At 36.5% G+C, this 26,502-nt stretch overlaps 1 protein-coding gene across 1 annotated transcript in view; it reads left to right on the top strand.

Moving 5' to 3' along the window:
* Positions 1-25,989, top strand: part of CCDC7 (coiled-coil domain containing 7) — a 152,353-nt gene extending 126,364 nt beyond the window's left edge. The window contains exons 22-24 of the mRNA XM_088794113.1: positions 544-654; positions 2,638-2,745; positions 25,886-25,989. Coding sequence (XP_088650239.1) covers positions 544-654; positions 2,638-2,745; positions 25,886-25,989 — 323 coding nt within the window. The remainder of the gene's footprint in view (positions 1-543; positions 655-2,637; positions 2,746-25,885) is intronic.
* The last annotated feature ends 513 nt before the right edge of the window (positions 25,990-26,502 follow it).

Below are 26,502 nucleotides of genomic sequence, written 5' to 3' on the forward strand. Positions count from 1 at the left end.
CAATCCTGAGGGCTCTGCATACTTTTTCATTAAACATGAGAAGAATTTGCTGCATCATAATACGAGAGACATGCTTAGATTTAACAGTAGTCATCGTGTGCAATTCCATGTTCAGGGTCTACACAACTTTTGATGATCAACTACTTTGTTTTTTGGGGTGACAGACTACTTGGTTTTTTGGTTTATCTTTCCTGTGTTTCTTTTTCTAAGGGTAAGTATCTGTCTATTTTATTTTCCCCTAAAAGATTTTTGCTTGGAAAGTTTTCAGTTAAGATCTGGATTGTGCCATGAATCAACTGACATCACCTTATAACGACTAATATAAAATATATTTGATGCCAAAAATATTTATGAAATGAGACTGTTTCATGCACACATTAAAATTCTTCTCACCATTTTTATGTCAGATTTAGTGAAATTGTAATTTATTTATATTTTATATTTATAAAAATGAGAGAAAATCCTGCTATATACTTGATATTTAAGGATTTCACAATAGACCTGTTTTCCTGTTCATTGCACTAAATGCATATCTTTTTGTAGTTCATGATGGTGTACCAGATGAAAATCTAATGCTTATGCATGAAGATTCAATGTCAGAAAAAGAAATGCAAGTAGAAAAACAAATGACTTCCCAAGATGCAGGACTCATTAGTAAGTATAATAATTATAGATAACATTTAATTATTCTTTTAATTAAATTATACTCATCAGAAGATATTTTGTATTTGGTTAATAAATATGTATTTGGGCATATTTTTTATAAAAATTTTACACTTTGACCTAAAGTGTGAATACCCTAAGATAATTAGATAATTTTTCATTGGAATTTCTTGTGTTGAGACTATTTCATAGTCATGGGTCATGTGCTTGCTCAGTATCCACTGAAACCCAGTAATAGGACAATAATTGTCTCTTAAAGGTACCTTACAGCTAACTATTCCTGGAGATTATAGATTCAAAAGTCCAACAGATGCCTCTGACCTGGAGCAGTGTCCTTCTGCCTTAAGGTCCAGTTGGTGAACAGAGAGTTTGCTGAGATCTGTAACTCAAAAGGCAAAAAGGAGCAGAGCCTCCTACCCTGCCCAAGGCCTGAGCCCAGCCTCTGTTCCGCTCTGCAGAGCCCCAGCAAGCATCCAGGGAAGCCTTGCTGCCATGGCCATAGTGGCTCCTGGTCCAGCCGTGTCAGCACCTGCACATGAGGCCCTGGCCTGACTTCTGGGCGCCGCGTCCATCCTCCCATCCTAAATTATTTTAAATCAGTCATATCAGAATACCGTTGTTCTTTGGTTCATGTATTTGAGCACATATTTTACAGAAAATTTATACTTTGACTTAAAGTGTGAATATTCTAAGATAATTGGAGAACAAAGTCAAAGTATTCATAATTTTTGTTGGTTTCTGGTTGTAAGATTATTTTACAGCCATGGGTCACGTGCTCAGACCAAGACCCAATAAAAGACCAATAGTATCTCAAAGGGTGTAAGTGCCTTTCAGGGGACTCTAACAGATTTGGCATCCAATAGCCCTATGGTCACTTCTGACTTGTGGCATTGTCCTATGTCATAGACTCAAATTGGCAGAGAAGTTGTTGAGAACTGTAATTCAAAAGGCAAATGTGGATCAGAGGAACAAAGCAGATGAGTGGCCTGAGAGGCTCATTGGAGGACCTGTAAGGCATTCCTTTGGTTGGGACCCATTCAAAGGTAGAGGCTGTTTGGTAACCAGTAGCTGGATAGTCTCACCTATTACTGGGCATCTTTTGTATTTGTTGGGGTCATTATCTCCATTTTTTTTTTCTTATTTCCGTTTCTTACCTACTTAAAAGATAGCATACTAGATATCCTGTCTTTCAGGTTTTTTCCCACTAAACATAATTTCATAGAAATACCTCCAAGTCAGTTTGTAGGGGTCTTTTTCATTCCTTTTACACCTATATGTATAGCTTCATATCCCATAGTTTATATTATCATAATATACATACCTTAGTTTAGAATACTTACCTCCTATACTTGTACATTTTGGTGGTTTTAAGTATTTTGAAATTGCAATTAGGCTGTAATGATTAATCTTGTGCATATGTATTTTTGTTGTGTGCTCTATGAATGTGTATTAACTGAAAATATAAAAAAAATGTGAAAACTAGAGTCGAATAAAAAACATTTGAAGCCTATGGATATTAATGATATAATAAGATACTTTCCACACACCCTCCATTAAAATTCTCACAGTTTTCATATCAGATCTTGCATTATGGTAACTTTTAATATTATTATTATTTATTTACTTTTCTGAGAATGTTCTCTCTGATAAGTTTTTGTATTTATTTTCTTATTTTTTAATTTATTATTAAAATTTATTGGGGTGACAATCATCAACAAAACTATATAGTTTCAAGTGTACATTTCTATTATACATCATCTATATATTGCATTATGTGTTTACCACCCAGAGTCAGTTCTCTGTCCAGGGTAAGAAGTGAGAGGGGATGGTAGAAGAGGGCATTGTGATAGCTTACTTATAACTTTATAAAAATGAGAGAAAAATCTGCTGTATGCTTGTTATAAATTTGAAACGTAGGGATTTTATACCATATTTCTGTTTAATTTAGTGGATTAAATGCTTTTCTTTATGTAGCACAGGATCAAGTACCAGATGAAAACCGTATGCTTGAGCATCAAGGCTCACTATCAAAATCAGAAATTCAAATGAATCAAAGAACTTACAAAGGGGAAGGACTTAATGGTAAGTATAAAATTTATAGATGACTTTAAAATATTTTATATTAAGCTCAGAAGATCTCTCTATTTTGGATCAAGAATATGTATTTGAGCATATGTTATAGAAGTTTTACACTTTGACTGGAGTGTGACTACCCTAAGATAACTAGAGAAAAAAAAAAAGCAAAAAAGCGTTGATATCCTTTGGTTGAAATTTCTGGTCTTAAGATAGTTTCATGACCATAGGACATGCACTCAGTATCCTCCAAGGCCCAATAGTCGGTGAATAATTATTTCTCCAAAGTCATGTGCCTTTCATCTGACTCCAGATAATTATGGGTACAAAAGCTGAATGTAAGCCTCTGACTATGGCAGTAGTCTTCTGCCATAGGCTCCAATTGGCAAACATGTTTCTGAAATATGTAGTTCAAACATCAAATGGTGATCGGTAGAGCCAGGGGAAAGAGCAGCCAGGGAGACTTGTTAGAGAGCCTTCAGGGCATCCACTGAAAGGAAGCAGCCTTTCTCGTAACCCCATAAATGGGTATTATCAAGGACCCCACATGGTGTAAGTAGTGAAGAGTTCCACTAATTGCTGTGCCTCTTTTTATTTGTTGGAATTGATTTGTTGGGTCAAAGCTTGCCATTCTTCTCCTCTGCAATGAGATGTCATGTCCCTTAGAGATCATGCCCAGAAATTTCACTAGGGAATCAGGTAACTACTTTGTCTGTACTAAGGGCATAGCCAAGAACTACTGGTGGGTCAACAGGACATCTACTTCTGAACAAGGTAGTGTCCCTATCTGGGCACACTTGGGTGAAGACTAGTCCTCCCTCTGGGAGCCGGCCATTTACAGGTCATGGCCTATGCACTGATGACAGATAATTGAGCAATTCAGTATTCATGTGAAGGACATGACTAGTATACTGCAACTCATTCCATATAAAGATAAAAAGACCCTGATCATTTGTGTGGCAAGGGATGCAGCAAAGGGCATTTGAGATGCCAGTTTTTGCATATCAAGTTCCTTCAGTTTGGAAAATAGTCTGTATGACAGTTACAATGTCAGGTACCAATAGAGCCCAGGCCTATACTCTAGCATTGACCTACCAAAATCAATCAAGTCACTATGCACACTGTGTGTAAAGGCCAACTTATTTATTAAAATGGGAAATAGTCTCATGGAGAATTTTCACTTCATTAAGCCCAGCAATGAGAACTCTTATTTCATTTCCTCCTCAGGAATTTGTTTTGGGACACACATGTGATAGGCACTGTTAATTTAGAAGTTTGCAGTCTTCCACATGCCCCACTAAAAGGGCTCACTGACTTACAAACACTTGTTCTAAGCTCCAGTGAAGGAACAGAGACTTGAAAAGTGCCAAGGGCATATGGAGAGAAAATAAGTTGTCTGGCAGCTCTCTAGAGGACTAAAGTGCAGTCAGGTGCCATTGTTCCTTTGTTAAGCCCTCCCCCACACAGCCTACAAGTGAAGGGAGGCACCAAATCTGAGTCTCTCACAACCTGGCTAACACCACTTTCACCCCACCCTAGTGATTCACTGAGACCCCGCCATACCCAACTTGTGCTCCAGCCCAAACCTCTTTCAGTGGCTGTTGCTCACAAGTGGCCATCTTCAGTCCATGCTGTGGATTTTCCTAAAATCTCTCACAGGTCTGTAAGCCCCAAATAAGCAGTGGCTTGCTTTGGTGTGCCATGTACCTCTTTTGAAGTGGCCCCAAGCCTGGCACTAGGGCTATCTGATCTTGGTTCATAGCATAGCCTCTCCCAAGCACCTTCAAGCCTGGCACAGGCAGCTACCAACCACAGATCTCTTTGTAGCTCTAACCAGATGGTCCCAGGCTGGACACAGGCATTATCTGACCTTATCCTACACCTGAGCCCCTCACAAGAGGCCCCAGAACCAACACTCCTGATGGCCAGCTTCAGACCACACCAGAGTACCACCCAATTTGTGCCACAAACAACATGCCCAAATAGTGGATACAGCAGCTACTGGAGCCCTGCTAAGAGGAATCCCACACCATAGAGTCAGTCCCCACACAACAGTTTATCTGCTGCAGTCATGGCTAATCCTCATAGCCAGTCAGTCTGAGGGTCAATCCCACCCAATAATGTGCAATCAAGCCTCAACTACAATAGGAGGGCACACAAACCCATACAAGAGACACACCTGGAACATTCGGTGCAATTAAACAGGGAGACTGTGATACTGGGCCCTATGGGAAACCTACTACATAAGGCCACTCTGCCTAGACTGGGAGATTTAGCAGATCTACCTAATATGTAGAAACAAACATAAGAAGGCAGCCAAAATGAGATAAAGAAACATTTTTCAAAAGGAACAAGAGGAAAAAAAATCCAAAAAAAGAGCTAAACAAAATGGAGGCAAGCCATCTACGAGATACAGACTTCGAAACAAAGTTATATGGATGTTCAATCAACTTAGGGGAAGAATAGATGATCTCAGTGAGAACATCAACAAAGAAATAAGAAACATAAACAAGGAGATAGAAAAAAAACCTCTCAGAAATGAAGACTACAATAACTTAAACAAGGAATACATTAGATGGAATCATCAGCAGATTAGACAAAGCAGAGAATTGAATCAACGATTTGGAAGACAAGGTAGTGAAAAACAACCAATCAGAACAGCAAAAAGAAAAATAATTAAAAAAAATGAGGATAGTTTAAGGGACCTCTGGGTCTACATCAAGCATACCAACATTTGTGTCATAGGGGTACCAAAAGGGGAAGAGATAGAGCAAGGAATTGAAAACCTGTTTGAAGAAGTAATGACAGATAACTTCCCTAACCTGGTGAAGGAAATAAACATACAAGTCCAGAAAGTGCAGAGGTTCCCAAACAAGATGAAACGAAAGAGGCCCACACCAAGACACATCAATTAAAATGCCAAAGATTAAAGACAGAGAATTTGAAAATCAGCAAGAGAAAAGCAGTTACCTACAAGGAGCTCCCATAAGACTGTCAGATAATTTCTCAACAGAAACCTTGCAGGCCAGAGGGATTGGCACAAAATAGTTAAAGTGATGAAAAGCAAGGACCTATAACCAAGACTGCTCTACCCAGCAAGGCTATCATTTAGACTCAAAGGAGAGAATAAGAGCTTCCCAGACAAGAAAATGCTGAGCAAGCATTTCTTGTAAACCACCAAACCAGGCTTACAAGAAGGTTGAAGGGACTTCTTAAAGAAGAAGAAAAAAATAAAAAAATATGAATAATAAAATATCATGAAGTAAATATTTCTCTGACAATGGCAAACACATACCAGCAGCAGTGGATTAACCAGTACTAAAGCTAGTATAAAGGTTGAAAGCAAAAGTAGGAAGATTACATGCAATTATAGTAAATTAAAGAATACACACAAAAGAAGTAAAAAAGAGTGACAAACCATAAACGTAGAGGGGGTGAGTAAAAATGGTAATGATTTTAGAATGTGTTCAGACTTAAGCGACTGTCAAATTAAAATAAACTGCTATAAACACATCTTGGTATATATGAAGCACATAGTAACCACAAACCAAAAATCTACAAGAGATATAAAAGAAATAAAGAGAAGGGAATCCAGATACAACACTACAGAAAGTCCTCAGCATACAAGGGAAGAGAGCAAGAAAATAAGAAAGGAACAGAGAAGAATTACAAAAGCAATCAGAAAACAACAAAATGGTAATAACTACATACCTATCAATAATTACTTTAAATGTAAATGGATTAAAAGCTCCAATAAAAAAATGAATGAATAAAGAAGAGGGGGTACATATATACAATGGAATATTACTTGGCCATAAAAAAGAATGAAATCTTACCATTTGCGACATTATTATGCTAAGTGAAATAAGTCAGACACAGAAAGACAAATACCACATCATTGCATTTATATGTGGAATCTAATAAGCAAACAAACAAAACAGAAACAAACTCAGATACAAAGAACAAATTTATGTGGGGATTGGGGGCTGGGTGAAAAAGGTGAAGGGATTAAGAAGTACAAATTGGCAGTTACAAAATAATCATGGGCATGTAAAACACAGCTTAGGGTATATAGTCAATAATACTGTCATTATTATGTATGGTGTCAGGTGGGTGAAGACTTACTGGGGGGATCATTTTGTAAGTTACATAAATGTCTAACAACTATGTTTTACACCTGAAACAAATATATATAGGTTGGTGCAAAAGTTATTGCAGTTTTTGTAATTATTTTTAACCTTTAAACTGCAATTACTTTTGCACCAACCTAATAATATTGAATGCCAACTGTAATTGAAAAATAAAAGTAAATAAAATACATCTATATCAATGTACACTTAATAGAGGAGTTATAAAAATGGAGTTTTGTGGTGGCCTGAAAGGATACACTCATAGCAGTGTTTGGTAAAGGGTTTCCGTGGTGATGGCCTCAGATGAGACACAAGAGAGCCTTATCTCTTTCCCCCAGTACCTGGTGTCAGCGGTTATAGAGATCACAGTCACATGTGCACCAGTGTCCTAACAGACCTAGAATGTAATTTTCACACCCCCTCCCTTTGAATTCTTACTTTGGCATACATGCTCAAGTCACCAGTTTTAATGTAGGAATCTTGACCTAGCTCTTAATTTTGTTTATTTTTGAATGCTGAGAGGTCTGGGTAAAAGTAGTGGAGATTTCTCTGATTCATCTCAATATCACTTGGAAGAACAGAGGGAAGAGCACTTGTATCAGTCATAGGGGTCATCGCAGTTTGAACTTTAATGGGCACGTGTATTAGGACCCAGGCCCCACTACCTGGCCAGGAGGTCTTTGGTGGAGAGTCCATCAAAGTCCTGTGTGAGACCCCATTGTTGAGCAATTACAGCTAGAGATTTCTTTGGCAAACCCTTAACCAGATTGTCCAGGAGGAGGGCCTGATTACCCTTTTCAGGTTGCTCTGTTTACTAGTTGAAGAGTACTATCTTGTTGGCAGGTACTTTTTCCATGCCTGGAAATTTGTCATTTAAGATATGGATTGTGCTGCAAACTAAGTGACATCACTTTATAAGGAGGCTTAATTGAGCTAGGTAACTGGCAAAGGTGGCCCGAATGAAACTAGAAATCTGAGTCTGGTTAAAAATCTTATTACTGTCCTCACTCCATGTGACACTAGAGACCACCAGGTGGCTCTCAGAGCCATTAAAGCCTCCAGGAGAGATGATCCAAACATGTTTTCCAGTGGCAGGGAACTCATAATGGGTGGGCCGTCCTGTTGGAGCCAAAATAATACACAGCTAAGGCAGGAGAAGGGTCTCACATGTTCATGTCTTTCATCCCCCTTTTCCTCTACCTTCTTGGGAAATATGGGAACTGTCAAGTTCTACAGTGGGGTTCTACAATGACAAGCCCTACAAAGTACCGCTCTTTATCACTAAGTTTAGCAAGATTACCTCATTCTGCATGGAGGTAAAGTACCAATACAGTAGCCCTGTAGAGAGCCCCATGGCATCCTCTGATACTTGATGAGACTCATTTGCCTGACTGGCAAAGTACCCTGTGGTCTCTTGCAAATAATTCAGTAGTACCCCACTCCCTACCATGTCCTGCACACTCATTAGCACTTCCCAAAGTGTCCCTTCCAGAAAGGCATTGTGCTTCATTGACCCCACTGCTCTTTGTGCTAATTTGCTAGAGATGCTGGTCTATTAAGATAACAAGCCACACTCAAAGTAACAATTAACCTTTATTCGTTTACTACCACAGTATTATAGTCTAGATTATAGTCTAGAGGAGGGGTGTCCTAACTACGGCCCGCGGGCCAACTGCGGCCCACAATCCATTTTTTTATTGGCCCTCAACAAATTCCAAAAATATATTTAGTTTACTTAAATAAACCAGGTGAAGCAATATATACTTCACCTCGAGTGAGTGGCCCGGTTGTTTGTGTATTTTACTGCATATGGCCCTTGGTAAAAAACGTTGAAAAAAGTTTGGACACCCCTGGTCTAGAGAGACACAGGACACTAGTTCCACTAATATTCCATTTTACCCCATGAAACAGCACCTGACTAGGGTCAGATACATCAGTGCAGACTGAGGCAGGGGATGGCCTCGCAGCTGAAGGAACTCCAGAGAACAGGCTCTTGCCATTTTATGGACCCTGGGCTGAGGTAGCTAGAGCTCTGAACAACATCAACACATTTATTCATTTGCTCAAACCTATAATACTTCTCAAATAGTTTCAGAATTGCTTACCATATACCATTAACAAAACCAACCAACTAAAAAGATTTCATGATTTGTTTGTGGTTCACCTACCTCCCCCTATTTAACTCTCATGTCCAAGAGTGAGGATTTATGTTAAATACCATATTGAAATGTTACTGCTTTTATTTTTCCCTCAGCAGTTTCATTTTGTTAAGTTTACTTTCCACCTTCTTATTTTTCATTAAGTTTACTTTCTACCTTCTTATCCTTTGATTCCACCTTCTTATCCTTACAGATTGAATTACATTTTGATATATGTAGAACATAAGCTGTATCATTAACATTTCTAGGCATTATATATATATTCTCTATTGGGTCATTTATACTTTAAGTTAATACATTTCATAGAACGAGAAATGAAAATGCATATGGACAAGATTATTCACTATAGCATATTTTTAATTGTGAAATATTCAAAACCACATACATTTTCAAGCAAAGGAGACTGGTTAAATAACTAAGGTGTATAGTGTACACTGTAGTATAATACAAATTTATGGTAAATAATGTGTTACAAACAGCAATTTCATAGCATTTCACAGCAATGATGGCAGTTATTACTTTTTATCCCTGAGATAATTAATATTTTCTTTTGAGTGATGAAAGTGCTAGGTGTTGGAGGTCTGATAGGTTTATAGTCTTCTACATGCCCCATTAAAATGGTCCTACTTGCAGTAATTCCCTTCAGGGTTTTGGGCGAATGCAATCAAGGAGGCACATAGACAATACATCTATAACAATAATCCATTCAGTAGCGGGAGCCTTAACAATGGTAACACGTTACACCCATAGTCGGGCCTGAGTGAGGGTTTTGGTGGTGGTGCCTTCAGACAGATAAACAGAGAGCATTACCAATTTCCCCATTCTCATGCCAAGGGTTTGGGGCGGGGGGTCACAGTCACTTGTGCACCGTTATCCAAACAGTCCCCAAAATGCAATTGTTCCTCATATCTACTTTGAACTTTGACTTTGGCATAGGGCCTCCATTCCTCACTGTGGGCATAGAGGTGTTAGCCATTTAAAAATAGTATTGTTTTTTTAAAAGCCAAAAAGTTTGGGTAAAAGTTGGTATGGCTCTCTGAATCATTCCAGAAATCACTGGGAGAAGGAGAAAGAACAGCACTCATGTTAGTCATACGGATCACCACACGACACACCCTAAGGGGGCTGCCATTTGGCCCCTAATGGCCGTGAGTTCCTTAGTGGAGAAACCATTAACCTCCCCTAATGGCCATGAGTTCCTTAGTGGAGAGAACATTAACCTCTGCTTTTGAGCTCCTATTGTTTAGTAACCAGACCCAGAGATCTCTTAAGAAAAGCCCTTACCAAATTCTTCCAGGAGTGTCTGCCAGATTACCATTTTTATGTCACTAACTGTGTTGGGCTCTTTTTGTTATTTTGGCAGTAGTTGCTTTATTCCTGCCCAGGATTTGTCAGTTATGATCTAGATTATGTCATGGACAAATTGACCTGACCTTATGAGAAGGTTTAATAAAGCTTGATAACCAGCAGGAATAGCATTAATGAATGCAGAATCTTGTTAGAAATCTTATCATCTACCAATCTCATTCTCTCATCGTAGAACCAAAGGATCACCAGTGTAGTTCGCGGAGCTGCTGTCATCTCTGAAAGCTTGGTCCAGACATGTATTTTAGTCATCCCTCTTATGGGTGGGCCAAAACTGTCAGAGCCCAAATAGTACGAGTTGAGGGAGAAGGAAGACTTGGGTGTTCCCCTCTGCTTCCTTTGACAAACTTTGTGTTGTCAGGACACTCTTAATGAGGGGTTCTATAGTGACACACCCCACTAAGTGCCACTGTCCCTCACTAAGTTTAAGAAGATTACTTCTTTCATCATATAAGCATACAGGCCAAGTCTCTAGGATCTCTTTAGGTAACTGGGCAAAGCAATCCCAAAGAATTCTATTCAATCCATTAAACCACAAGTCTCAATAGCTTGCTTTGTTGTAGGCTATCCATTGTTGTCTGGGACCTTATCTGGGCTAAAAACAATCATTGGGTGCAACTTAACTTGCAGAGTATGCAACTATTTTTAGTCCTACCATCAAAGCAGTAGCCAAAGAATTGCTTCCTTAGATTACCCAGAGACCCTGTGTTGGATCTCTAATTTGACTCACCAGGCATTTTGGCCAGGGTGTCTGGGGATAAAGAGAAGTACCCCTCAAACTTAAAAAAGCTTACATAAATAATGTGCTAAAACTCTCAAGAGTGCCTCACGGCGTTCCTCAGATAGCATCATTTGTACTATGCTATTTTTTCCTGTTTATTTATTTATTTATTTATTTATTTATTTATTTATTTATTTTTCTTTTAAAACATATTTTAATTTCTTAAGGTTTCTGTATAAAAGTTCCCTTAATTGTTTATCACTTAAAAGGGTTATTATTTTCCTTTTTTCTAAAAAAACTTAGTACTTTTCCTGTTTTATTGAAATATAATTGACATACATCACTGTATAAGTTTAAGGTGTACAGTATAATTGTCTGACTTACTTATATTATGGAAAATATTATACTGTTGTTTGTGTTTTATAGGTATATATCAGTTTATTCAACCACTTCTCTATTCTTGAACATTAAGATGATTTTGAATATTTTGCAATTGCAGATACTGCTGTAATGACCAACCTATGAATATGCATTTTCACTGGTTGGTCTATAACTGGGTATTAACCTAAAGCATAAATGATATAAGAAAATTAGAATCTAAAGTAAACATGTTGATGCCTGGGAATATTTGTAAAATGAAGAGACGGCTTCAACATGCACCCACTACAAATGTTTTTAGAATGTTTGTATCAGATCAAATATTATGATAATTTACTTATAATTTTATAAAAGTGAGAGAAAATAGTGGTAATAACTTGTTATAAATTTGAAATCTAGAGATTTTACAGTAGATCTATGTTTCTATTAAGGGACTTATTTTATCTTTTTATGTAGCTCTTCGTGAAATACCAGATAAAAGTCTTATGCTCAGACATCAAGATTCAGTGTCAAAAACCCAAGTACAATCAAAGAAACAAAAACCTTCAGAAGGAGAAAGACTCAATAGTAAGTATAATAATCATAGATAATTTTACATTGTTTTAAGTTAAAAACATCAGAAGAACTTTCTTTTGTTTGTGACTACGTATTTGAGCATATATTTTATAAAAATTTAATATCTGACCTAACGTGTGAATATCCTAACATAACTAGAGAACAAAAGCAAATAATATGTTTTGATTGGAATTTCTTGTCATAAAATTATATGACCAAGGTCATGCTCTCAGTATTCACCAAGGCCAATAACAGACCAATAATTGTCTCATAAAGGATATGTACTTTCTAGCCAACTCTGACAGATTGTGGACTCAAAACCATAGACTTCGCCTATGGTTGTGGCCTTCTACCGTAGACTCCAGTAGGTGAAGAGAGATGTTGCTGAAGAGATCTGTAACTGAAACAGCAAATAGAAATCAGAGGGACCAGGAAAAAGAGCAGCTAGAGTGCTCAGTTGAAGAGCCTGCAGGGGATCCTGTTCCTCAGGGCCCCAGTTAGCAGTCTTTATGATAACCTGATAGATGGGTGCTATCTGATCCCTGTGAGAGTGTGGCATTATCTGAATAGTGCCATGAGTTGCTCGGATTAGTTTTATTTTTGGGGGGTAATGAAGGCCCAAAGCATGACAATCATCATCTCTGAAATGATACACTGTACCTCTTTACAGATGATGCCCGGAATCTTACTTCAGTTTTAGGTCCTTGTAATGGTCCTTACTTGATAATATTAGTCCAGTTACATGCTGCATGTAGGTGAACAGGGCATCCACTTCTTTTTGGGGAGTGCCCTTGTCTGAGCCCACTAGGATGATTTTATCAATAGAGTGGAAGGCTAGTGCTCCCTCCAGAAGCGAGACTTTTTCCAGTTCTTGACTTATGTATTGATTATAGATAGAGATTTTAGGGAGTCTGTGGAAGGACACTAGTAATGCAACCCATTCTATATTCAGCTAACTAATCCTGACCATCTGCATGGAGAAAGATACTGAGAAGGGCATTTGTGACGTCAACTGCAGCATACCAAATTCCTTGATCTTGGGCAATAACCTCTATAACTGTCACAATGTTATGTATCACTGGTGCCTAAGGCAGCATTAACTCTCTGTGCAGCCCTAATCAATTTAGAGTCTAGGCATCAAAGGTCTTACGCACAGGCCAGATGGAGCTATTGAATGGAGAAATAGTTTACAGATATTGTGGGCTTTTAAAAGCTCAACAATGAGGGCAGTTGTTCCTTTGTATCCCCTGGGCTGTTGACATTGCTTTTGGTAAACAGTTGTGCTTGGTGCCAATAATTTGGTAGGTCATGAACGTTCACATACCCCACTAAAATACCTAACATCAGCAATCTCATCAGCGGTTAGGGGTAAATGCAAGTTCTGGTTGATATAGAAAGTACATTTCTACCAATAATATATTCAGTAGGAGAACCTATAATAATGGAGGTTTGTAGTGCCCCAAAGAGATATAGCTGGGTCTGGAAAAAATTCCTGGTGGTAGAGACCTCAGACTTAAAATTAAAGTCTGAGAATTATCTGTTTCCCTTTCATCCTCATGTCAGGGATATCAGAGAAATGTGTTCACCAGTATTCAAAAGGACTAAGAAATGCAATTTTTCCCCACTTCCACTTTGAACTCTGACCTTAGCATAGGTGCTTAGGGACCCACTGGAGAAATAAGGATCTTGGCTAATCTCTAGTCATGCACATTTATAAAAGTTTAAAGGTCTGGGTAAACATAGGAAGGGTTTGTATTGATGGACCCCACTCTCACTAAATTTAACAAGATTACCTCCTTCATCAAGGAATCAAACTACCCAAGTCTCAAGATTCACTGAGATAGGTGAAGGAAATAGCACTTGAATTAGTCATAGTCGCCATCATTATATGGACCCCAGTGCCTGCTGGGACCCTCATAGGTCACACACTGGTCATGAATCCTCGGTGGAGATTCCATCAATTTATTCTTTTTCGACTCCTTTGTTCTGTAATCAGATTGGTCTATCTCTTCTGTAAGGCTCTTGAGTAGATGGTCCAGCAGAGGGTACATGATTGCGATTTTTATATCACTCCATCTTAAAAATTTTGTTCATTTTTATTAATACAGAAATACTAACTGAAAGTTACCTTTTAATATAATCAAGGTTACAAATGAACTTACTAGCCAATAAACAAATAATATTCACTTGACTCTCCTCTTGGATGAATAATTCTCTATTCCATAATACAGTTATTTTTACCAATTTATTTTTAAACTGCCTTATTATTTCAAAGAAATTTATTAGTTTTAGTTATTAAATAATTCCTTCAATTGAGAAACTTAGTATATCAAAATACTTCCTGCAAGTCAATACATTCTTCAATGCCTTCTACTTAGTTGTCTTAAAATGCAATATAGAAGAAATGTTTTCTCTCTTACCATGCAAACTGCCATATGCAAGAGGGTTAATTATTAGAATAAATAACAGTATTCTGAAGGACAAAACAAAGAATATTTTTAGACAAAGAATACCCTATGTACTCAGAAATTTCAGGATAATCATACATTATGTATGTACATTTAAGTACCTCATGCAAGTACTATCATACTGGTTGAATGTTATTATGAACTACAAATTCTTTTAATTGAATTTCACATTATACAAAACTTAAGTGTGACACATTTCTATTATTAACCATTACAATATTTTTTGTTTTTTTAAACATAGTATGAATCAAAATTGATACATTACCCAGAACTTTTGATTTAAAATATAGCTGAAAGAAACCATTACAAACTCTGAATAAACAGGCATTTTTTCTATACAAACGTATGAGTAAATAAAAATTGCAATTTCAATGCAATTAAGCTCTCTGATTAAGACATACATTTTCATGTATATAAAAAAATAAGTAGTTTACCTTCAAAAATACGTTCCATAGAAAACAATTTATAACATTTTTTCAATAAGGAACATTAAAATAATTCCAGTTAATAGAAAATAAAACAGCTTCAACCATATATATTATAATTTATCATGCACATACTCCAAAATCTCCAGAATTTAATTAGGAAATTTAAAGAACTTCTTTTTAAAGTATGTCTTAGGAAAACCAACCAAAACAATTGGTGCCTTAACTAAAGAGAACATGCATACGCAGCCATATTTGACCTATTTGCAAAAATTGAATGAAATATAGAGGAGATTACTGTTTTCCAAAATTTCTGCAATGTAATATTACCATGTTTCCCCGAAAATAAGACCTAACTAGACAACTCTAATGCATCTTTTGGAGCAAAAATTAATATAAGACCTGGTCTTATTTTACTATTATATAAGACTGGGTCTTATATTAATTTTTGCTCCAAAAGACGCATTAGAGCTGATAGTCTGGCTAGGTCTTATTTTCGGGGAAACAGGGTAGAAATTAAGTCAAAACACTTGCCTGCAAAATAGAAACAGCTTGAGATGTTTCCAATGCTAAAGCAAATTTCTGAGTGTTAAATACCACAAGAATGAAAACAGTCTCCTTTGAACATTTACATCTGGTTTACAGTTAAGGCACAGATTGAAGGTCTGACAAGAAGTTTTTCATCTCACCTGTATTCTTTTGTCCCTTATGAAATGTAAACTTCAAGGGGAATGATCACATATAAAAACATATCAAGTGAGTTAGGGGTCCTGACTGCAACATCTTAATCAAATAGAAAGAGGAATTTTAAACTCTCTTACCTCTTCAGACATGAGCATTAATTCCTATGCTAGACAAGGTAAGCAAGTCCTTTGAAATCAAAACTAAACTTTTGACAAAGAACAGTACTGGAGAAACTGAATGCATGAACCACCTCACCAAAGATGGTACTTTAAGCCTTTACGCATGACACATGGAAATGATGAACTGTTTTTTTTAGATTTGGTCTTTCTTCATCTTTTCATAACTGTGAATCCTGAAAGGTTAGCAAGTCATTACACTCATACATCTTGCAATCCCTTTCTTTATACAATAGGGACACATATACAGCACATATGTCCATGTAATATTATCAACACAGCATAAACATTCACACATTTCACATGAAAGAGGCTCTATGCATCGTATGGTATATCCCAATAAAAAGAAAACATTAGCAAGCCATTTCAGCAGTTACAGGGCTGATATGATCAATATAGGTCATTTGTTTTATACTTGTCATATATTTTCATAACTCATCCACAGGAAGAAGCATAGGACAAAGGCTTTTTTAAAAATAAAAAGTTATGTGCCACCTTCAAAAATGACATATTAACCAGACATCGACATTCAAAAGCTAGGTTGAATAGGACCTTTACAAGGGAGATTTTTTTTACTTTCATATGTTTCCTTGTTATTAATTAGTGCCATTTCTTTTCAGGTTAAAGAAGTTCCTTTAATATTTCTTATAAGGCTGTTTTGGTGATGATGAATTCCTTTAGCTTTTGCTTGTCTGGAAAACTTTATCTCTCCTTCAGTTCTGAATGATAACCTTGCCTGGTAGAGTATTCTTGGTTGGAATCTTTTTCCTTTCAGTATATCTTTGAATATATCATGTCACTCCCTTCTGACCTGCAAATTTTGTTACAAAATATGCTGATAGCCTTGTCAGGTTTCCCTTGTACATAACAAGTTGTTTTCTCCTACTACTCTTCAGAATTTCCCTTTATCTTTAACTTTTGATGTATTAATTATAATATGTTTTGGTGTAGGTCTCTTTGGCATTATCATGTTGGAACTCGGGGTTTCCTGGACCTGGGTGTCTGTTTCCTTTCCCAAGTTAAGAATGTTTCAGCCATTATTTCTTCAAATAAATTTTCTGCCCTTTTCTCTCTATCTTCTCCTTTTGAGGCTTCTGTAATGTGAATGTTACTCTATTTGATGTTGTCCCATAGGTCCTTTAAGGCATCTTTACTTTAAAAACATATTTTATCATTTTGCTCTTCTGTTTGTCTGAGTTCCAATGCTTTGTCTTCAGCGCACTGATGTGTTCATTTGCTGCATCCTGTCTGTTGTTGAACCCCTCTAGTGTATTTTTCAGTTCAATTGTATTCTTTAGCTCTTTGAATTCTCTTTGGTACTCCTTTTATTTTCTGTCTCTTTGTTGAAGTTCTCACTTTGTTCAATCATTTTCCCTTCAAGTTTGGTGAGCATATTTATGACCATTACTTTGAATTTCTTATCAGGTAGATTATTTCCACATCGTTAGGGTCTTTTTCTGAGGTTTTGGTCTTGTTCTTTCATTTTGAACATATTTCATTGTTTTCTCATTTTGCTTGACTCTCTCTGTTTGTTTATATTTATTGGGCAAAAGAGTTATCTATCTTAGTCTTGAAGGAGTGGCCTTTGTGTAGGTGATGAACCCTATCATTCAACCATGTTCTAACTCTTAGTTGTCTCTCAAATCTTTGTGATTGTCTACAAAGCCTGATTTATTCTTAATAGGGCCACCATTGTTGAGTTTATGCCGAGACCTCTCAGTATTCCAAGGGGAGGAATCCTTTTTAGCGTCTAGTTTCAGGCTCATTGGAAGCCAGAACCTGAGGCAGCAGCTTTTAAAGTATGCAAATATAAACAGCCCTGTGGGGCTGAAATTATAAACCCTACTGCACTCCAGACTAGATCTGGAAGTGACAGTTGCAAAAATCCTGGCTCCAGCAATGTGTATGAGGTGTGATCAAATACAGTGAATGTTTAAATTTAAAAAGAAATCTATTACATTAAAAGACACATGACCATTAATCCCCCTCAAAATATTCCTGCCTCACTTATCCCATCATTCTTGCCACTTTCTGAAGCAGTTCTGGAAGTTCTCTTTTGTGAGTGTCTTTAATTGCACTGTTGTGGCTGCCTTGATGTCCTGAATCATTTGACTTTGGGAAAGAGCCAGAAGTCAGTTGCATGGTGCCAGATCTGATGAATAATGTTTTATTTGACAGAAATTGCCATAAATCAGTAGTGTGTGACAGAGTGCTGTCATGATGGAGTATGATTTACAGCACACTTTAAAACACACCTTCTCTCAACCGTAGCGCACACCGAACTGACTTCACTGAACAAGTTGAAACTTGGCACACACTGTTTCTAAGGTTATTCACACTGCTTCCTGTGTTGAAGATCCCTGCCTTTCCGTTGAATGGCACTTGGCAGCAACACTCACCATATTCTGTGATCACAATGGAAAGGCTCCATGTCACACATCGCTACCGGTATGGCAATTTCTCTGTCAAATAAAAACATTACCGTGTGTCCTCATGCACCTTATTCACCGGATCTGGCACCGTGAGACTTCTGGCTCTTCCCCAAAGTCAAAATGACCATGAAAGGCAAACATTTTGAATCGATTCAGGACATCGAGGCAGCCACGACAGCACAAATAAAGACACTTACGAAACAGAACTTCCAGAACTGCTTCAAAAAGTGGCAAGAACATGGGATAAGTATATTCAAAGTGAGGGGGAGTCAATGTGTCTTTTACTGTAATAAATTTTTTTTTCACTTAAACATTCACCATATTTTTTAATCACACCTGGTTTAAGCATGTTTCTGGGAAGTATTGTTGAGCTCTAGTAAGGCCAAGGGGGTGTGCAAGGATGGTGTCACTTTGTTTACATACACCAGGGGTACTTCAGTGTCCTCTAGATGTACTAGAAAACCTGAAGCCTATATCTCAGGCTGAAGTTCTAGGATAAGTAAATAGGCCTTTTTTCACAGGGAGACTGGGGATGTGATTTAGTCTGCTCTTTGTTCATGCCTTGAGAGTGGTAGCTTGCTAAGAACTGTTTTTATTATTATTATATTCCTCTTGAGCCCAGGAGAATACCCCCCCCCCCCAAGGGATGCCCCAGGTAATCAAGGGGCATTCCTTGTGTGGATTGTGCATACCTGCTGGCTTTAATGAGGCATTTGGGGAGAATAGGGGTAGGGAACACTTGCTATCTTCAGCAAGGCAGCAGGAAAATATGTTGACTGCATGAGACCATGGGCTTTGGTGATGCAGCAGGAGAGTGTCTTGTCTTTGTGCACATGCCAGCTTTGGGCAGGCAGTGGGACAGTGTTGTGACCGCGCTCACCTGCCCCAGCCACAGAGTGGGGTAGTAATTTTTTCATAATTATCATAAATCACAATGAACCCCAACAATTTATTTATTAATTAGTTTTGTCCAACCAACTTAGCACCTATTGGGTACTGCATAACTTTTGTGGAAATATAAATTTTTTTTTAATTTATTGAGGTGACAATTGTTAGTAAAATTACATAGATTTCAGGTGTACAATTCTGTATTACATCATCTATAAATCCCATTGTGTGTTCATCACCCAGAGTCAATTCTCCTTCCATCACCATATATTCGATCCCCCTTACCCTCATCTCCCACCCCCACCCCCCACCCCCCTTACCCTCTGGCAACCACTAAACTATTGTCTGTGTCTATGAGTTTCTGTTTCTCATTTGTTTGTCTTGTTCTTTTGTTGTTTTTGGTTTATATACCACATATCAGTGAAATCACATGGTTCTCTGCTTTTTCTGTCTGACTTGTTTCGCTCAGCATTACTCTCTCAAGATCCATCCATGTTGTCACAAATGTTCCTATATCATCTTTTCTTACTGCCGAATAGTATTCCATTGTGTATATATACCACAACTTCTTTATCCATTCATCTATCAAAGGACATTTTGGTTGTTTCCATGTCTTGGCCACTGTAAACAAAGCTGCAATGAACATTGGAGCACACGTGTCTTTATCTCTAAATGTTTTCAGATTTTTTGGGTAGATACCCAGGAGAGGGATTGCTGGGTCATATGGCAATTCTATTCGTAATTCTTTGAGGAACCTCCACACTGCCTTCCATAACAGCTGCACCAGTCTGCATTCCCACCAACAGTGTATGAGGGTTCCTTTTTCTCCACAGCCTCTCCAACATTTGTTATTATTTGTCTTGTTGATGATAGCCATTCTGACTGGGGTGAGGTGATATCTCATTGTGGTTTTGATTTGCATTTCTCTGATGATTAGTGATGTTGAGCATTTTTTCATATGTCTATTTGCCATTTGTATGTCCTCTTTGGAGAAATGTCTCTTCAAGTCCTCTGCCCATTTTTCAATTGGGTTGTTTGTTAAAATATAAATTTTTAAAACAGTTAAGTGAACACATAGGAGCACAATTGCTGGATCATATAAGACTGTATTTAACTTTGTAATAAACTGGCAAACCATCTTCAAAGTATCTATAGCATTTTATATTCGCATCAGCAATGAACCAGAGTCCCCATTGCTCCATATCCCTGACAGAATTTACTGTGAAGGTAAATATACCATCACTTGTATTTTCTGTCTTTCCTGATCTGTTTTTGAATCTCTTTTTCAATTTATTTTAAATGTACTCTTTATAGTTTTTTTATTTGCCCATATCTGTTATAAAAATAACAGCATCAGTTCTTTGATCATGTTTTTCTTCAATATTGTGTTGGCTGATCTGGGTATTTTGCCTTTCCGTATAACTTTAGAATCAGTTTGTCAATATCCATAAAATAGCTTTTTGGAATTTTTATTGGATTGCATTGAATCAAGTTGGAAAGAACTGACATCTTAGCAGTATTAAATCTTCTTATCCATAAACATCAAATATCTCTCCCTAAGATCTTAATCAATTTAGATTTTTGATTTCTTTCATCAGTGTTTATTTTTCTCATATAGCTCTTGTATTTATTTTGTTAGAATTATACTTAAGTATTTCATTTTTTTGGTGCGAATATAATGATTTTGTGTTATTATTCAAATCCCTCTTATTTATTGCTGACATATATGAAAGCAATTAACTTTTGTATATAAACCTGTATCTGGCAACCTTGCTATCTTAGTTCCAGGACTTTGTTTTGGTTGTTGTTGTTCAACAAAAATAGTTTTATTTATTTTTGTCCGTCAGTGTATCTTTTATTTCCTTTTTTTGTCTTATTACATCAGCTAGAACTTCCATTATGATGTTGGATGTTGGATAGGAGTGGTGAGAAGGGACATCCATGACTTATTCCTGATCTTAGGGAGAAACCATTTAGTTTCTGAGTATTAAATATCTTGTTATCTGCTGGGTTTTTTGTAGGTTGACATTAATGTGATTTACTTATTTTTTAGCATTGTCCTGGAAATTATTTTAATATTATTTTTATTAAAGTATAGTTAGCATACAATGTTATTAGTTTCATGTGTACAACATAATGATTTTACATTTATGTCTTTTTTTCACAGTAGAAAATACAGTTTCATTTATTATAAAACATTTCACAAAAATAATGTTCAAGATACAGTGTTTAAAGGTTTTAATGAGCTAAAATCTAATATGTCATTCATCTTTCTTATTTTGTATTAGTATGTAGTGAGGTAATTGTAATTGATTCTTAAATTGTTAGAAGGTCACTTTGATTTGTATATCTTATGATGTATCACACCAAGTCTAGTAACCATCTGTCACTGTACAAAGTTGTCACACTATTATTAAATATATTCTGCCTCACCTTTTTTACCCATCCCTCCACTCTCCTCCCTTCTGGCAACTGTCAGTTTGTTCTTCATTCCTATGAGTCTGTTTTTGTTTTGTTTATTCATTTTTTTTCATTTTTAAAAAAATTCTACATATAAGTGGAAGCACACAGTATTTGTCTTTGTCTGACTTATTTCACTTAGCATAATACCCTCTAGGTTGTCACAAAATGGCAGGATTTGTGACCAAAAAAAAGTGGCTCTTTTTATTGCTGAGTAATATTCCATTATAAATGTACTGAACATTTCCTTTATCCATTCATCTATTGATGGACACCTAGGTTACTTCCATATTTTGACTATTGTAAACAATGCTACAGTGAACAAAGGGGTGAATGTATCTTTTCAAATTATATTTTTGTTTTCTTTGGATAAATACCAGAAGTGGAATTACCTAGTCTTATGGTACATCTATTTTTAAAATTTTGAGGAATCTCCATACTGTTTTCCTTAGTGTCTACACCAATTTGCAATCCTATCAGCAGTGCACAAGCATTCCATTTTTTCCCACATCCTTGCCAACACATGTTATTTGTTGAATTTTTGATAATAGCCATTCTGAGTGGTATGAGGTGGTATCTCATTGTGGTTTTTATTTGCATTTCCCTGATGATTAATGATGTCAAGCATCTTTCCATGTACCTGCTGTCCATCTGTACATCTTCATTGAAGAAATGCCTATTCATGTCCTCTGCCCATTTTTTTTGTTCAGATTGTTTATTTTTGTTGTAATTGAGTTATGTGAGTTCCTTATGTATTTTTGATATCAACCCTTTATTGGATATATCATTTGCAAACATTTTCTCCCATTTAGTAGGTTGTCTTTTCATTTTGTTGCTGGTTTCCTTAACTGTGAAGAAGCTTTTTAGTTTGATGAAGTCCTATTTGTATATTTTTGTTTTTGTTTTGTTTTTGTTTTTGAGGGGACATATCCATAAAGATATTGCTAAGACTGATGTCAAATAGTTTACTACCTGTGTTTTCTTGTAGGAGTTTTATGATTTCAGGTCTTACATTTGTCTTTAATCCATTTTGAGTTTATTTTTATATGTTGTATAAGAATGTGGTCCTGTTTAATTTTCCTGTGTGTATTTATTTAGTTTTCCCAGCACTACTTATTGAAGAGAGTATCATTTCTCTATTGTATATTTTTGTTTTCTTTGTCATAGATTAATTGACCACATAAGCGAGGGTATATCACTAGGCTCTATATTCTGTTCCACTGACTGACCTACGTGTCTGTTTTTGTGCCAGTACCATACTGTTTGGATGATCATAACTCTGTAGTAGAGTTTGAAATCAGGGAGTGTGATACCTCCAACTTCGTTCTTGTCTCTCAATATTGCTTTGGCTATATGTGTTGTTTTGTGATTCCATATAAATTTTAGGATTATTTGTTCAAGTTTGCATTCTTTTCCTGCCTTCTCTAGCTTTAATTACATATTTAGTATCCTATGTTGGTTGGTTGTTTTCTTTTAACACCTTAAATATTTTTTTCCATTTTCTTCTTGCTTGCATGATTTGATAAGAACCATGATGTAATTCTTATCCTTGTCCCTCTATATATAAGGTATTGTTTTTTTTGTTGTTTGTTTTTTTTCCCCCTGTTCTGAGGTCTTTCATGATTTTCTCTTTGTCTTTGATTTTTTGTAGTTTGAGTATGATATGATGATTAGGTGTAGATTTTTTGGCATTGATCTTTTTTTATGTTCTCAGTTACTGTGATCTGTGTTTAGATGTCTGTAATTAATTTTAGAAAGCTCTGAGCCATTACTTCAAATATTTGACCTGTTTTATTGTTTCTTCTTCCGGTATTCCCATATGTATATGTACACCTGATATATGTATTTACAACTTTTGTTGTAAATTGTCCCAAAAACTCATATATTATGTTCCTCTTATTCCATCTATTTTCTCTCTTTAATTTCAGAGTTTCTAATGACATATCTTCAAGCTCACTGATTATTTTCTTGACTGTGTTCAATCTACTCATGAGCACATCAAAGGCCTCCTTCATTTCTTTTGCTGTGTTTTTTATTTCTAATATTTCATTTTATTTTTTTCTTAGAGATTACAGACCTCTGCTTACATTGCCCATCTATTCTTGCATGTTGTCTTCTTTTTCTATGAGATCTTTTAGCATATTAGTCATACTTATTTTAAATACCCAATATGATAATGCCGAAAGCTCTGTCATATTGAGCCTGGTACTCATACACTCATATTTAAACTCTGTCTCGGGGCCGGCCCGGTGGCTCAGGTGGTTAGAGCTCCAGGCTCCTAACTCCAAAGGCTGCCGGTTCGATTCCCACATGGGCCAGTGGGCTCTCAACCGCAAGGTTGCCAGTTCAATTCCTCAAATCCCACAAGGGATGGTGGGCAGCGCCCCCTGCAACTAAAATTGAACACGACACCTTGAGCTGAGCTGCCGCTGAGCTCCCGGATGGCTCAGTTGGTTGGAGCGCATCCTCTCAACCACAAGGTTTCCAGTTCGATTCCTCGACTCCCACAAGGGATGGTGGGCTGCGCCCCCTTCAAGTAGCAATGGCTACTGGACCTGGAGCTGAGCTGCGCCCTCCACCACTAAGACTGAAAGGACAACAACTTGAAGTTAAACAGCACCCTCCACAACTAAGATTGAAAAGATAGCAATTTGACTTGGAAAAAAAAAAAGTCCTGGAAGTACACACTGTTCCCCAATAAAGTCCTGTTCCCCTTCCCCAATAAAATCTTAAATAAATAAATAAATAAATAAATAAATAAATAAATAAATAAACTGTCTCTTCAGACTTTTTTCTTTTTTTACTTTTAGCACACCATGTGTTGTTGTTGTTGTTGAATTACAGACAGGATGTGTTGGGTAAAAGGTACTGAGGTACACAGGTCTTTAATGGGAGGCTTTATATTTATCTGGCTATAGGTTAGGCTGAGGGTGTGGTTATTTTTTTCCTGATCTATAATTGTCAGTTGCTAAATTTTTCTATTTTGTTCTTTTTTTTTTTTGTCTCCCCTGATATCTTTGGGTTTGCCCTCGAGACTCCTTCTTAAATAGGGTTAAAGGTCGTTGGTTTTTTTGTTTGTTTGTTTTGGTTTTCTTTAGCTGTAATCTGTTATTTTTATATAGGAGTCCTATTAATGTGGTTGTAAGGTGTCAGGACAGGGGAAACATTCTATTATTCTCTAATTAGTTCTCTGTTTGTTAGTAATGCTGTGCCTCTGGGCTCCAACTTTCTCAAGTGTTTCTCACTTCTCTCCCAACCCTTTGATAAGACAGGAAGGCTAGACAGGGATGAAATTGTGTATCTGTGTACCCCCATGTTAAATAGTTTTCTTCTGCAAGGTATGTTAGGTTCTGGTAAACCCTGTGTTGGTTAAGCTCTGGTAAAACAGTTTCTCTCGAGAAGTCTTTTGTTAAGGAGAACAGAAACCTTGGGCGTCTTTAAAAGTAATTGCTTTCCCCTCCCCTTGTTGGAAGCGTGTGGGGATTTTTCTCAGAGCTTCACCTTGAAAGTTTGGTTGAATTCCTAGAGGTAAAATACATGATTATGTGGGAATACTACTAAGACTCAAGTTAGTACACAATGAACTTTCAGCAATTCATCAGTAACAGTTTAAGTGTTCTTCCACTGGCTTCAGCACTGTGTTTCTGCTGCCAGGGTTCTGCTGCCAAAAACTGTGCTCCTTGTATCTACCTTTTTCTCTGCTTTTCGGGACAGCATTTTGCCTTGTAACCTCAATTCTCTCATTGAGTGTAAGAAAAATTTTGATTTAGAAAGTTTGGTTCTCCTTTATCTTAGTGCAAGAATGGGAACAATTACATCAATAGAAGAGGAACAATTACATCAATCTATTGGTGCAGATAACATAGTGATGTTAATTCTAAACAATATTTAAAATTTTCCATCCTGTAGTCATCAGTCCAATAGTCATAATAACTGCATCTTTTTATTTTGCAAACAGTTCTTTGGCAAGGCACAAGGTTGCTTAGGCCCAGTCCAAAGGTTATTTTGCCCTGTTTTAACATTCCAAAGATTTGAGGCATAAGACCTGCAAGGCAGTTCCTCTGGCATGGCAACTCCAGGTCTGTTTTAAAGTGGCTCTGTTTATATTACTGTTTACATTAGGAACAGATGTTAAAATTTGTGAAACGAACTTCTGGCATTTATTATTTTTCTCTTACTTGATGTAATATGTAAGAATATTCGCCTAACCTTTCGACGTTATAATCTGATACGTTACAATAGTGTTTCTATATTTATTGATTAGAAGGTTTTGTATCTAATTTACTGTTTTTATTTGTTTGTTTGTAGATCAGGATATGAATAAGCTCTCAGATGAGAGTTTTACATTTGAAGATCTAGAACTAGCTAGCCAAAGATTGAGCGGTATGTATGATACTGATAAACGCATTTAAAAATAGTAGTCATAAAACACTTGACAATTTAAAAATACAGTTTAAATGTGAATCAGCTGTATTTATGGTTTATAGTTGAATTTTTAGATTGGATATTTTAGAACATAATTTACCAAAAAATTGGAATTCTGCAGAGTTAGTAAATGTTGTAATACTATTAGTACCACTTGGTAGTACTTCTCCTGGTCTTTACTATTCTAATTATTATATGTCTTAAATTTATTCACTAAGAAACCATGCCTTTTTCATACTCTGGGAATAGATTTTCATGCAGCACCAATTTAGGGAACACTTTTATGTTAATTTTATATTATAATTATTTCATTTTTAAAAGTATGACATTTACCCATTATTCACATATCAATTCTAATCAAATACCATCACTGCTAAAACATGTTGGTTATATAGTTATATCGTTTCAAAAAGGGAAAAGGAACATTTGTTTTTTTAATCTACTGGCACTTAATATTGATGTTCTTATATATTTTCTATTACAATTCACAATATTGGTGT

Source organism: Rhinolophus sinicus, chromosome 1, assembly GCF_057876585.1.
Source record: "Rhinolophus sinicus isolate RSI-liver-muscle chromosome 1, RSI-T2T, whole genome shotgun sequence".
Taxonomy (NCBI): domain Eukaryota; kingdom Metazoa; phylum Chordata; class Mammalia; order Chiroptera; family Rhinolophidae; genus Rhinolophus; species Rhinolophus sinicus.